Genomic DNA, 14048 nt, shown 5'->3' with positions numbered 1-14048 from the left:
TTCATCAATGGATCACCTTATTATGGATTCAAGATGGTTAATTCCCTATCCACTATTTTTTTAGGGTTCTCTAATTGAAAAAAAATGAGTATATCCCTTTGTTTTTCTCACTAATTATTTAAATAAATTCAATTGTTTTACATTTATGTGTTTGATAATAATAATAAAAAATTTATAAAAGGATATGAACAAATATGTTTATATATTTTTATACCTTAAACATTATTTTAACGATCATATATTAGACTCACTTATGATTCACTTACTAAGGTTAAGGTTGAATAGTTGAAACATTATCTAATCTATTTTTTGAATGTACCAACTAAGTAAAAACTTTGACAGGTTCAGATTTTATCTTCACTACTTATTATTTACATAATAATAATAAATAAGTTATAACATTATATTTATTATATTTTGTTATAATTTATTATTACAAAAATGATGTCAAAACTCTAAATGATATTAACACGGTATATATGCTTAGAAATTAGTAATTCTTGGATCTATCCTTTTTAAGTATAAAAATAACAATAAATTTACTATTTTAAATTTAATGATTTTAAAAACTCATTAGCAACCATGGTTAATAACTTTTAACCTGAAATTATTAGACAGAGTTTTGAAGATATATATATATATATATCTGCAAGATCTAAGTATTTGAAGGATTATATTAATATGTTAATTTAAAATTTGAAGGTGTAAATCTGCTATTTCCTAACTTTGAAATAATATATGTATGTAAAAGCTTGAATAAATATACATACACATTATACCTTGCATTACTTACCAGTAACAATCACCAATGCAAGATCCTCTAGATTGGAGGATCATTCTATTTAAGTGCCATGATTTCCAAGCCTGAATGGGCGATCCAAGTGCTCTTTATATTATTGGATTTTGTAAGACAATGACAAATAATAATAATTTTTTTTCTTAATCTGTATATCGAACCAAATCGAACCGAACCGACCCGAACCGGACAGGACTCCGATGGATCTTTTGTGCTTTTGGTTTTTCCTCGATAGAAAACTGGGAGCAGCGGCAGTTGTCTTCAAATCTTAATTCAAGGACCCGAACCGGGCCGGTCCGATCCAATAGTGCCGACCACAATCAACGAGTTGATAGCTGGGTGACGAAATGGGACCCACGGGTGAAGCCCGCGTCTCTGTGTCGTAACGATGCAGGTGGATCTCGGGTAGGCGAGGAGTGGGTAAGAAAATATCGTGGTTGTGCCCGCGCCCCGCCCTGTTTGGAATGAAGATTCCGGGATGCTATTTAACGATACCCTCCGGAAAAGGCCATCCACAGAGAGGACACCTGCCTTTATTCATATGGAATCCCCGAAATGCCCATAGATGTTCCAGCAAATAAATAATAATCGAACCGTATTCCAATCGCCGGCCGAGGATGGATGGGTGGCATGAGGTAAAGAATAATTTCTGACCGTACAGTGAAAATAGGAGAACAAATTTATCAATCGCTTCAATTGGACATTCTGGTTCGACCGAATCAACAATGATTGAGCTTAAATTTTGGACCGCATCACACAGGTTCGGGCCGAACCGGTCCGATTATTGCACAGATCACAATCGTTCCCACTTTGCTGACCCCGTCAAAGGTAGGGGCAAATTAGTCATATAGCTGGCCTGTGAATCGCGGCAACATCCCCGTAATTTCGAACCAGTCCATTTCCGTTTGAACTCCCATCTCCGTTCTCTTTCTCCTTCGCTCTCTTTCCTTTTCCGTTCCCGACTTGTCTTCCCCTCCAATATACAAACCGTTCTACCCCTTCCGGAATTCTCCGGTCTCCGCAAACCCTAATTCCCAATCCTTTCGAGTTCCTCGGGGCCTTCTCCGTCGTCGCTAACGCTGCCGGTGGAACGCGAACCGCTTGCCTCCCCTCCGTCCGGTCCGATGGCTAACGGCCGCGGGTCCTCCGAACTCGAGAACTCCGCGTTCCGCTGCGGCGTCCGGACGGGCCTCAAGCGGGAGTTCGTCTTCGCCCTCAAGGCCCAGTCTCAGTTTCCTCTCTCTCTCGGTCGGACCCGCTCCGGAAAATCGTCCGCCGCCACCGTTGGCGCACCACTTGTCAATGAGAGCAAGCGGCGTAAGAAATCTGGGACAGATATGACGCCGGAGACCGCTGAACCGCAGCTTGTCAATGTTCCGCTGATGATTCTTGCTCCTTCCCCTTCTGATCTCGTAGAGGCGGATGCCCTCGCCGTTGTGGATGGTAAGGATGAAGTCATGGTGGATGTTGTTCCCTTAGAAAACGGGACTTCGGTGGAAACCCTCATGGTGATGGATGGTCGAAATCAATTCGTGGTGGATGGCCCTCCTCCTACGGTGAAACCCCTAAAGGTGTTCGTGACAACTTTATCAGATGAAATCGCTGAAGGCACGGTGAATTCTCATTCTCAGCCGGTTGAGCCTGCAGAGTTGACGGGCAAGGCTAATGAGACGGCAAACTCTCCTGCGCATGTGGATGAATTCGCAGAGTCCGAAATTGGTGGCCAAATCGTGGTCGATGACAATGGCTTTAGCAAATTGAACGTTGATCTGAATGAGAATGGTTGTGTCGAAAACCCAGTTGTAATTGATGGTAATGGTGGATTGGAGGTGGATAGTTCAGAAACAGAGAACCAGGCAAATAAGAAGATTGTGTCAGCGACTGACTATGCTTCGGAGGAACCGGCAATCATGATGCCTTTTTCTATAATGAAAACGGGTGAGGGGGATTCTCCAGTAGAAATGTCAGCAGTAATTCATTGTCTAGATGGAAGAAATATGGAGAGTGACTCATCAAACAGGACGTGCAATAGGAGGTTTACAAGATCCACACTGACCGTGCCTGCTAAAGAGCAAAAAGAGCCGCCTGTGAATCCTCCTGTTACTATGAATGGTCATTACAGTAACAAGGATAACAATAGTCACTTTGGGATGCCCCTGAGGAGGCTTACAAGGTCAGCTGTTAAAGCAAAATTGGAGTCTAGTTCAGGGGACATCACCAGCACAAGCAGTTATTCATCAGGATCAGAAGACACTAATCATGGGGTAGATACTGTTGATTCTTCTTCAGTTTTGATCCCAAAGAGCAAATTGGAATTGAAGATGTCAAAGAAAATCACATTAACAAAGCTTCCGAATAATGTGAGGGAATTACTTTCAACTGGATTGCTTGAGGGGTTGCCTGTTAATTACATTGCCTCCAATAGCAACGTAAGTGGCAGGTTTGATATATTAGTGGGTTAGTCTTTTGATGACTTGATATTGGTGCTTTTTCAGTGGAAAATTTGCATGAGTTGGAGTATGTTGAGTTCTTGTTTGTTGTCTTTTTCAATTTGGGAATTCTTGTTACCTTCTGTCTTTTGCTTTCGGTGTACTTGCACTTCTATTGTAGGACTCAAGGTGGAGTTATGACAATGATGAACTCTGCTTTACATTATTATTTTCTTTTTTTTATATTATCATCATGGCCTTAAAATTTTGACAAGGAACTATGTTTGTTACATTGTTGTTACAGCATATTGGGCTTCAAGGTGTGATCAACGGCAATGGCATTTTATGCTCATGTGCTTCTTGCAATGGTTCCATTGTTAGTACTTCACTTGATCATTTTTCACTATTGTTCAAGGTACCATATATTGTTTAACAGGATTAATTGTTTTCCTTTATCTTTTTTCTCAAATCAAGGTTGTTTCAGCATATGTGTTTGAACAACATGCTGGTAGCACAAAGAAGCATCCAGCGGATTTTATTTACTTGCCAAATGGGAAAAGCCTCCATGATGTAGTTAAAGCATGCTCCATTGCCCCTTTAGACATGTTGGAAGCTACAATTCAGAGTGCAATTGATCCAGTACCTGCAAACAAAACTGTTACTTGTCAAAAATGCAAAGGTGTTCGACTTTTTTTGAACTTCCTCATCAGTTGTCACATTTTGGTTTGTTAGATGTTTATTCATATTTTGACATCTGCAGGGTCATTGCTTACTCCATGGTCTGGGAAGTTTGGGTTGTGTGATTTGTGTTTTCCATCACAGCAACCTCCAAAAACTCCAAACCTGATGCATGGAAATTTTAACTCTACAAGGTTTGCCTCTTGAAATTATTTGGTATCCTGTCTTTATTTGTGTAAGTTTGTTTCTGAATTAAAGGAAATATGAGGCATCTATATACTTTGTTTCCAATTGAATCTTTTCAGGTAATCATGCTATCATTGCTTAGATTAGATGAATTTAGATTGTATTATATGGGAATCGTTGGAGACAATTTCTAATTTTTTAAAGAAAATAGGTGGCATATTGTTATACAGTCTTTCTGATGTCAAGTACTAGGACATCTCTAGTGAAATACCAAATGGAAACCCATGCAAGGCATGGTTCACATTGTACATAATTAAAGGATTAAGCAATGGCAAGACAGTTCCTAAGAGACTAAGAGTTATCATCAATCGGCAGAAGTTCTGGTGAGAAATTGTGAGAGTTTTGTTTGATTCAGTTATTCTTGGGTTTTCTTTGAGACAAAACATAAAAAGAGTGGACTCTGTGCACGAGGTGAATGCAGCCTTACCCTTATATTTAGAGAAGCTGTATTCATGGCTTGATTTCTGGTCACACAGATTGCAAAGAAGCAACCTTTACGTTGAATCAAGATCCATTCTTTTTTTTGAGACAGAATGTACTTTACCTAACCAATTGATATCAGTTGATGTTAAATGAATTAATCATTGAGTTAGTGTCCTCTGGTTTTCATTGTTTGCATTACTTGTTTTTAGACTGAATCCTGTAGGTTATATTGTTTGAAATGTCCATCTTGTTTGAATTTTCTTTTAACTATGATCATTCCTTTACAATTTGCATACTTGATCTCTTGCAATGCTACTTATCTTGTCAAATTGTATTCTTTTAATTATTCACACAATTTCTGAACTCAAAATATGCCTTAATACAAATGTGCAGCTTCAGGATATTGAAGACAGGTTCTGTAGCAGATCCAACAAGTAGCTCATTCAAGAACCTTTCATCCAATAAGAAAAATAGCCTGGGAAGATTAACTAGAAAGTTGGTAGTTTTAAACTCTTCTATTGAATATGTATGTATTAATTTACTCACAATCATTCTTATTCACCTATTTCTTTTTTCCTTCAAGAGATTTGGGCTTGCACAAGTTGGTCTTTATGAATGACATTTTGCCTGAGGGTACCGAAGTAGGCTACTATGTTTGCGGAAAGGTGTGCAATGTGATGGTTGATTTATTCTTATTTAATTTATCCCATTTATATCTGCCATGGCCTTTTTTAACAAGTTTTTTTATGATGACTAGAGGCTACTTGAGGGTTATATAAAAGATTCTGGAATATACTGTCAATGCTGCAATTCTGTGGTAAAGTGTTGGCCTGCACATGTTTGTTTTACTTGTGATCTGTTTACTCCAGATTTTAACAATAGGAACATTAAATGACAGGTTAGTCCTTCACAATTTGAAGCTCATGCTGGTCAAGCATCAAGGCGCAAACCGTAAGTTTATGATTACAAGGTTGCAGCCTCTTTATCTGAATTGATCCATTAAAAATTCTTACTTATCTATTTTCATTTTGCTATGGTTGTCCAGTTACAACTACATTTATACTTCCAATGGAGTATCTCTTCACGAATTATCGGTTTCACTATCAAAATGCCGAAAAATGTCTTCCAGTGAAAGCGATGATCTTTGCAGCATCTGTGCAGATGGTGGAGACCTACTTCTTTGTGATCTCTGCCCCAGGGCATTCCACAAAGGTATTTTTCTTGCATGCAAAAAAAAGTTGCCTTTTGGAAATTAATTAAACTTCAGAGGGGTATTTTACACTAGCAAGATTATTTTGGCAAACTGCCTTGGTTAACTAGTCAACACATTTAGATGTGCGCACATGCGTGTGTACTTAGATCCATGTTGTCTTTGAGCCTGGCAGCTTGTCTATGATGGACTTTATGCTTTTAGCCTCATGTCATGCTAAGATTGATCCATCATGTCATGCTGTGATGGACTTGATATTATTGTTAATGTTTTAATGTTATTGTTAATCATAAAATTATGATTACTGATTTCATGATTATTTTTTCTTGCTTATACAACAACTTGATGGTTAATCTGTTTTGAGTGTTAATGGCATCTTCTTACAATTATTGCAGAATGTTTGGGTTTGTCAAGCATCCCGAGTGGAGATTGGTGCTGTCAATATTGTCAAAATCTCCATCAAAGAGAAAAGTGCCTGTCAAGTAATGATAACGCAATTGCAGCAGGGAGAGTTGCTGGAGTGGATCCCATCGAGCAGATATTTAAAAGGTGTATCCGTATTGTCACGACATCAGAGACTGATGATAGTGCATGTACATTGTGCAGGTTAGAACTTCAAACTCATGTTTGATATCTTTACAGACCTGTAATACAATTATAAACATTTTGCCCTAATAGGTTAGTTAACTCTTCATGACCTATCTATCTGCTTTGTAAAGTAGTGCTCATCTAGTATTGAGGTTCTCGAATCCACATTAAGACCATGTATCTATGGCTGCTGAATTATTAGATTTTCCAATTTTCTTCAAAATCTTTTGGGTGGAAAGTAGTTTGAATGAATTTTGTGGGTTTTGTTTTATGGAAAACCTCTATTTCGAACCAGATTTACCTTTCTGATTGTCTTTGATTGTTTCTCATGCGTTTTTGATACATTAAGGTGCTTATATCTATTCAATGAATTTATACTTAGTGGGTTATAGAGATTCAGTTTGCATTTTGGAAAACTAGTTTCTTTATTAATTTCTTTCCTGATTATTTAAAATGTATGCAGGTGCCATGATTTTAGTAAATCAAGATTTGATGACCGCACTGTCATGATTTGTGATCAAGTATGTTTCAAATATTTTATAAAATTAGTTTCACATTTTATGGGATTTGTACTGTCATTTTGTGATAACTCTGAGTTCTTTCACTTTCAGTGTGAGAGAGAATACCATGTTGGATGCTTGAGGGATCATAAAATGGCTGATTTAAAGGTACAGAAAAACGTGTATTCTTTCTTCTCTTAAAGAGATATTTCTCTTTATTAAGTTGTTAAATTTATATAAGATTTTGTGACAGTGGTGCACCAATGTTGAGGTACACAAAATTTTGAACTAAGGCAGTTGTTACAGATGAGCAAAAAAAAACTTAGTTACTTGCCTGTTGCTTGTTGGTATGTTTGTCCTATATGGACATAAAGGATTTGTTTGGACTTGACTGTTTCTTCATTTTCAGGAACTACCTGCAGGGGAGTGGTTCTGTTGCACTGACTGCAGCAGGATTCGAAGAGCATTGCAGGTGTTTCTTCATCATGGAGCAGAGTTGCTTCCTTTTACAGATGCTAACATTATAAAGAAGAAACGTGATAGTAGAGGCTTAAATAAAGAGGTTGATGCTGACATAAGGTGGAGACTTCTAAGTGGAAGAACTCTTGAAGCTGACAGTAAACTTTTGCTTTCAAGAGCAGTCACTATTTTCCATGTTAGTGATCCTTTATTATCGATGATTAATTCTTACACAAATGTTATTGCTAAGATTTGTTTTTCTGTTAGTAAATTGTTATTATCCACATTTACTGTCAATAAAACTGAAACATCTGATAGATAACATTTAAAATTATCAATCATTAGATTGTTTAATGAGTCTAGTGCTGAAAATAACAAGTAATTGGCGAATTGGAAATGTGGGAGTCTGGCCGGCAATTGCTTACATGAATTTTCTAACCTGTCTTAGATAAAATGGGTGTCATTAAGGATTTGGAAGAATGCTTGTCTTATTCAAAATATTTGAACATGTATATTTTAAATATCATAAGATTGTTTTTTCTACAAAACATGTATATTTTAAATATCTTGTCATATATGTATCGTGTGGGTGTTTGATGTGTATCGGATTTGATGCTTCTTGGATATTGTTGAACACATATCAGATATTTCGGGGAAGTGTCGGATTTATTAAAAGTGGGTCTTATGAATTTCTACTTGGAAAACACTTCAAGAGTACTTCATGGATATTTTGATGAACTTTTTACTTGAATTTTGTTTATTTATTAAATAGAACAATGTATGATTAAATGCACTACTATAGTACTATGTATTTGCACGCATTAAAATGATTTTCTACATTTATCATGAATTTTCAGTCTTTTGTTATTTCTTGGCATACTATGTTACTGAAAGTAAAATCTTGTGCTGAAAAAAGTAGGGATCTAAGTTATCATTTTATCTGTCATGAATAGTTATATCCGACTATTTATTGAACACATAATTATATCTCAAATTGTTATACAAAAAAATTATATGTTTTAAATATTTACTTATTGATCTGTCCGTGGTGTATTGTATCATATTTTTCATATCTTGCCATATCAACATATCCATACTGTGTTGTATCGGACTATCGGGCTTATTATATATGTCGTTATCATTGACATCCATCTAAAAAAGATAGATTAGCCATTTTTGACCATGGGTAACTTCAGCTTGTTTTCTTTAAAGAAATATATAAAAATATTATGTGCCAAAACTACCCATAATAGCATCATAATGACTTTTTGAAGGCTACTTACGAAAATTGGATATATGCTACACATAAAATTTTAGGGATAACTATAAAAATCTTTGACTTTATATATATATATATATATATATATATATATATATATATATATATATATATATATATATATATATATATATATATATATACACACACACACACACAATTTTGTCTGTATCATTTATTATTTTGGTTCTTCACTTTGTGGTCGTGACATCGTGTTATTATGCGATTGATTAATTTTTATATTTTTGTTCTGTCTGCCTTCTACAATATTATGGGTTGCACATTAATGGAAATTAAAAACTTGGTTCTTATTTTTTTTATTGGTTGATTGGCAGGAGTCATTTGACCCTATTGTTGAGTCTACAACTGGAAGAGACCTCATTCCTTCAATGGTATATGGGTGAGGACTGAGGACATTAATTACACTTTTTAATTTGGTTTTTACTTTTGCATTTTTGTACTAATTATCTATTTATTTTCTGACAGGAGAACTGTGAAGGACCAAGATTTTGGAGGAATGTATTGTTCAGTATTAACTGTTGGGTAAGTGTTAATTAGTAAAGTGAATATCTTTTTACCAATTTATTTGTAAGGTTATGATTTTGTCTTGCTATGTTCGTCATTGCAGTTCATGTGTTGTGTCTGCGGGAATTTTACGTGTTTTAGGAAGTGACATTGCCGAACTTCCGTTAGTTGCAACGAGTAGAGAACATCAAGGCCAGGTGTGTGTTCTTATATCAACTTATATTAGTGACGCAAGCTGTCTTTAGTAACATGGTAGGTTTGGCTTTAGTCTGATGGTGGTATGCTTGGGTACTCTTTTAGCATGTGGTTTTCTAGGGAGAGTCTTGGGCTGTTATTTGCTAATTGTTGCTTGTTTTTTTTCATCCATTTCCATAACAATTTCATGGGTTATTGTGCTGTCTTTTGGGTGGCATAATCCAAGAAGCTCATTTTAACTAATTCTCAAAAAAGTTTCGGTGATGGAATTTTTATCTTATTTATGTCATAAATCTGTGCTGCACATCACATGACAAGGTTCTACTACAGTGCAAAATAATGCACTTACTGGTTATTGAAAACGAACATGCACATTTTTGTTACCTGCTGATTTCTTTCTTACATTTTAAGAAGGAATAGTACTGCATGGGTAGCTTTGACAAAATGAAGAAGTTGCGCCCATGTTGCCTTCAAGCCATAGATGGCCTCTCTGAATGCCGGTTAAGATTGGGAACGTTAAACTCTCTCTAAACAATACATTGGTTGGTGCCCCATGCATTGGAAATGTCTTTCGCCTAGCGCTGGTATAAAGAAAAGATCAAGGAAATAAATGAAACATTTTGCTGGTGTCCAATCAGATGAGCTTCCTGCAAGATAGTGAGCTACACAGGATTAGCAATGCAAAAGTAGCAGTTGATGTTATGTTTATTGGTGGCAGGTGGAAGTTTATATACATCAATGAACAGATTGTTTGCTTCTCATTCCTTGAACTGATTAGATGTTTATATATTAGATGATCTTTTTGGTGGCATTATGTTAGTTAGGGTTTTGATTGCTTAACCACAGTCTGATAAGACTATTAATTTGGTTTAATAAAGTGTTTGTACATGTTCAGTGGGGGCCTATTGATGCACGGTTGATTGAGATTAGCTAACTAGGATTAGTGGTGTGAGTGAAGGAGAGGCTAAAGAACTTATGGTTTTCTAATTGAAGTTTCTAGTGCATAACACGCCTAAATCAAGGTTCAGTGCCATAAGATGATTCATATCAAAGCTAATTAACTGCTGTTGTTTTTGTAGGGTTATTTCCAATCTCTGTTTGCATGCATTGAGAGATTGCTGGGATCGCTGGGTGTCAAACATTTAGTGCTGCCTGCGGCTGATGAAGCTGAAGCTATCTGGACCAAGAAATTTGGTTTCACCAAGATGAGCTCAGACCAGGTTGGCATCCACATTAATTGTTCTAGTTTACGCACATGCAGCGATTTCAACAAGCATAAAGACATTAACTTCATGTTCTGCAGTTGGAGAAGTACCTAAAAGGTGCTCACGCAACGGTCTTCCATGGGACATCGATGCTCCACAAGCCAGTTTCATGTGCGGAGGTTTCCTGACGAGCTTCCAGAAGCAGAGAATTCAGGTACTGTCAGTTGGAAGAGCCTCTTTTTTGGTAGTGCTTTTCGGTTGGCATGTACATACACGAGGGTCTGCTATGTACATGATAGAGCTGTCCTCGAAAGCAATTTTGGGCTCTAGAAAATTCCTTATTTTATCTTTTTTGAAGGAATTATAGGAATTACCCAAAGGGTAGTTGAATTTTGATGTTAATGACTGCGACACATTGTTGGAATATTAGATTAGGTATATCATTTTATTTTTACAATGCCTCTCTTCAACATGTGTTCTCTGTATGTGTTGTGATGCAGTTTTCTCTTCACTGTGTTTTCATATTAGTCTTTCTACAAATAGAAAAATAATTGAATCACAGTGAGGAAGGTTTAAGTTTGTTTTTGTTGTACGTGGCTGTGTCAATTGAAATATATGTGCAACACATATCTTTATGATAAACATAAAGATTGATCTTTGATACGTGGGCTTTTCCATACGTATATATTAAATTTATTATATATATAATTATTATATGAAACTGCATATTATACAAACGGTCAATTTTTCAAAAAAACTTTAAATTTTTATTTTTTTCTTGTAAAGTGTTTCCTTTTTTACTTTATTTATATAAAATATTTTTAATATTTTAAAAATGATATTACCCTTGGTCTTCGTCTCATCGTTTATTGACTTTGTTTCGTCATGGTCGTCTCATCATGCTATGTTACAGGTTGCCTTCATCATCACGAGGTCTCATCGTGAGGCTCTTGTTGCCATCTTTATCATCTCTATTTCATTGTGAGGTCTTATTATCTTTGCGTGATCATCATCTCCATCCGCGAGGCTCCTTCACATAGGTCCTAACCCCGTTCCTATGAAACTTCGTTCATGGTGTCAACCTTCGTTCCTAGTGTCAACTACTCCCCACCATCACCCCTCCTTTGGGGATCGGGGATGGGGTAGTTACTAGCGACGTGGGAAGAGATGAGATGTGTCACCCATCTCCTCACTATGGTTTGTGGTGTCCATAGACTCTTCCCCCTTGCTTCCACCCACGTGCTCCCTTCATATACCCCCCGGTCCTCCACTCCACTGCAACTTCTTCTCTTTCCTTCTATCACACTTAATCTCTTTCTCAATCATCTTCTACTTGGCATAGAGCGACCATGCGATAGTGACCTAAAAGGCCCAATGAGGGACCACGAGACCTAGTGCTTTAGTTTTCTCTGAGAAATCCTAATAAGTGTTAGGATCATTGGTATCGCTATCGATGCTAAAGAATGTTGCACTAGTGTTATGCTCATGGAAGCGTTTAGCCACATGTAAGAATTGATGTTGGCTCACGTCTAAGCTCATGGCCATCTTGTACACCTACGTCCAGGTGAGTATTTTGTTGGACGTGACAAAGAATCCTTGCGAACAAAGATGGCAACCACTCGAAGATGACAAAGTGAAAGCGATGAGGGCCTAACGGTGGAGGGTTACAATGATGGGGCCAAAGACGAAACGAAAACTAATAGTAATATCGTCTTTAGAAAATAAAAAAATGAACAACACTATTTCTTTCTAACGAAAAAAAAAAAAAAAACTATGTGAGACGCTAACCACTATACAAATATCACTGAAGCAACAAAAGTGTTACATATTCACCCCTCCAAGTTGATCTTTCAAACATACTCAATTATAGTATATATATCCATGGATGTCCCTCAGCCCTATTTTTCATCCAAGAAATGCTATTTCTTTCTATCAAGGTTATAAAAAGACACGTGCAATCATGCTGTCTTTGTGCCAATACCTTCAAAAAAAAAAAAAAAAGAAGCCCTAAATGTCTATTATTTAAAGTCCAATCAATAGCATATTCTTATCTTATTGTTCCACTAAATAAATGGCCTGTATCTACATATGCAACCAAATTGTTCAAGTGTGTCCATGCGGAAAAAAGTTTTTGCTACTTTCACAAGACAACTGGTGTTCTGTACACATTCTACACCAAGCTAAAGATGATTGCAACCTGCATGCTTAAAAAAATTTGCAGTAAAAACTGAAGAAACATCACGGGCTTAATTGATTTGGTCTAAATCATAACGTACTGTTGTATATTGGTTCGTAAAGAGTTAATCTCTTCGAAACTTCTTATGATCTCTTAATGATCTATAAAAAAGAAGATGGGATAAAGAAAGTACTTAACTCGAGATCCAGCCATTTCAATAAATATTTGATATATAATGTAAATTATAAATATAAACTTCGCAAGCTCTGAATGATCACAGGATAAAGAGTCTAAGATGGTCTGTCATGACCAAAAGTCTCCACAAGTGACCACATGATACTACTATAGAATAGAGCAGCAAATCAACCCTAGACACTATCTCAAAGACTCATCCAGCCATATGCCACCTGGGTAGCTTCTAGGTGCTATACTGGCTAATACTCTACACCATTCTACGAAGCTAGAAAACTTTCAAAATGACTATACATCACTCTGCAAAGCTAGAAAATCTCAAAAATGGCTATCTAGATTATTTATTTCTAGGTAATTTTGCCTCTACGTGATGACTGCATAAACATGCATTTACAAGTCTGAAATAACCATAAAAGTCAAATAAAATGGGGTTGTCAAATCTACTATAAGCCCTCTATATGTTATGTAAAGCATGAATAAAAACTAAAAGACATAGACATACATGAGCATTACATCAAATACTTTATTTACAACTTTGTCTGTGACATTCTCCCCCACTTATTCCTTTGACATCCTCGTTGAAGCCTTTAGGGATGCTATATCTGCTCGCCTTTACTGAATTTTTAATCTTCTGCTTTAATTGCAATATACCTCTTGGCTCCCAACTACTTTCCGTCGTTGTTGAGTAGTCGACCTTTGGTTCGCTATGCTACTTCAACTCACCAATGATTATGACTCTGGTGTGGGATCGACTAAGTTGTGTTGATCCTTATTAGTAATTGTGGATTCTTCAAATGAAAGAAAAAACCTTTCTTGTTATGCGTTAGTCTCTCAAATGTCTTACGCCACTTGAATTGAGTGGATGCCTGTTAAAGTTTTAACGAGTATTACCTCGCAGACTTTGAAATTTTTAGGGTCTTTCCTTCATAAAATTTGCCCATCGATTTCTCTTTTATTTAGTTGTCACCTCTAAATATGTTCACAACACTTTCACTTTTAATTGAGATTCTGTTAGAAAATAAAGCAAAAAGTTTACTCTTAGTAGTACCAATCACCGGTGAGGATTCAATTATTTTGATGAGAAACCTATTGACAATGGTCTTATTAAGTTCACTTGCATTTGCCCTTCAGCCTTGTCTTAGTACTT

At 36.4% G+C, this 14048-nt stretch overlaps 1 protein-coding gene across 3 annotated transcripts; it reads left to right on the top strand.

The window, feature by feature from the left end:
- The first annotated feature begins 1784 nt into the window (after positions 1-1784).
- LOC135609893 (uncharacterized) lies at positions 1785-10990 on the top strand. Of its 3 annotated transcripts, none has more exons than XM_065103673.1 (18): positions 1785-3225; positions 3530-3601; positions 3700-3904; positions 3986-4097; positions 4972-5067; positions 5156-5237; positions 5330-5389; positions 5471-5523; positions 5618-5784; positions 6178-6388; positions 6834-6891; positions 6982-7038; positions 7280-7525; positions 8944-9008; positions 9095-9151; positions 9237-9330; positions 10408-10548; positions 10632-10990. In XM_065103673.1, the coding sequence occupies exons 1-18, from the start codon at positions 1921-1923 to the stop codon at positions 10719-10721; spliced, it is 3171 nt and encodes a 1056-aa protein (XP_064959745.1). In that variant the 5' UTR covers positions 1785-1920; the 3' UTR covers positions 10722-10990. The 3 variants fall into 3 exon arrangements, with proteins under 3 accessions (XP_064959745.1, XP_064959744.1, XP_064959746.1); XM_065103672.1 differs by having other exon boundaries at positions 4966-5067; positions 10632-10862; XM_065103674.1 differs by lacking the exon at positions 10632-10990 and having other exon boundaries at positions 4966-5067; positions 8944-9000; positions 10408-10546.
- Positions 10991-14048: the final 3058 nt, after the last annotated feature.

The sequence above is a fragment of the Musa acuminata genome, chromosome BXJ2-4 (genome assembly GCF_036884655.1).
Source record: "Musa acuminata AAA Group cultivar baxijiao chromosome BXJ2-4, Cavendish_Baxijiao_AAA, whole genome shotgun sequence".
Classification (NCBI taxonomy): Eukaryota; Viridiplantae; Streptophyta; class Magnoliopsida; order Zingiberales; family Musaceae; genus Musa; species Musa acuminata.
Note: the sequence above shows the minus strand (reverse complement) of the source record. Positions and strands in the feature narration are given on the sequence as shown.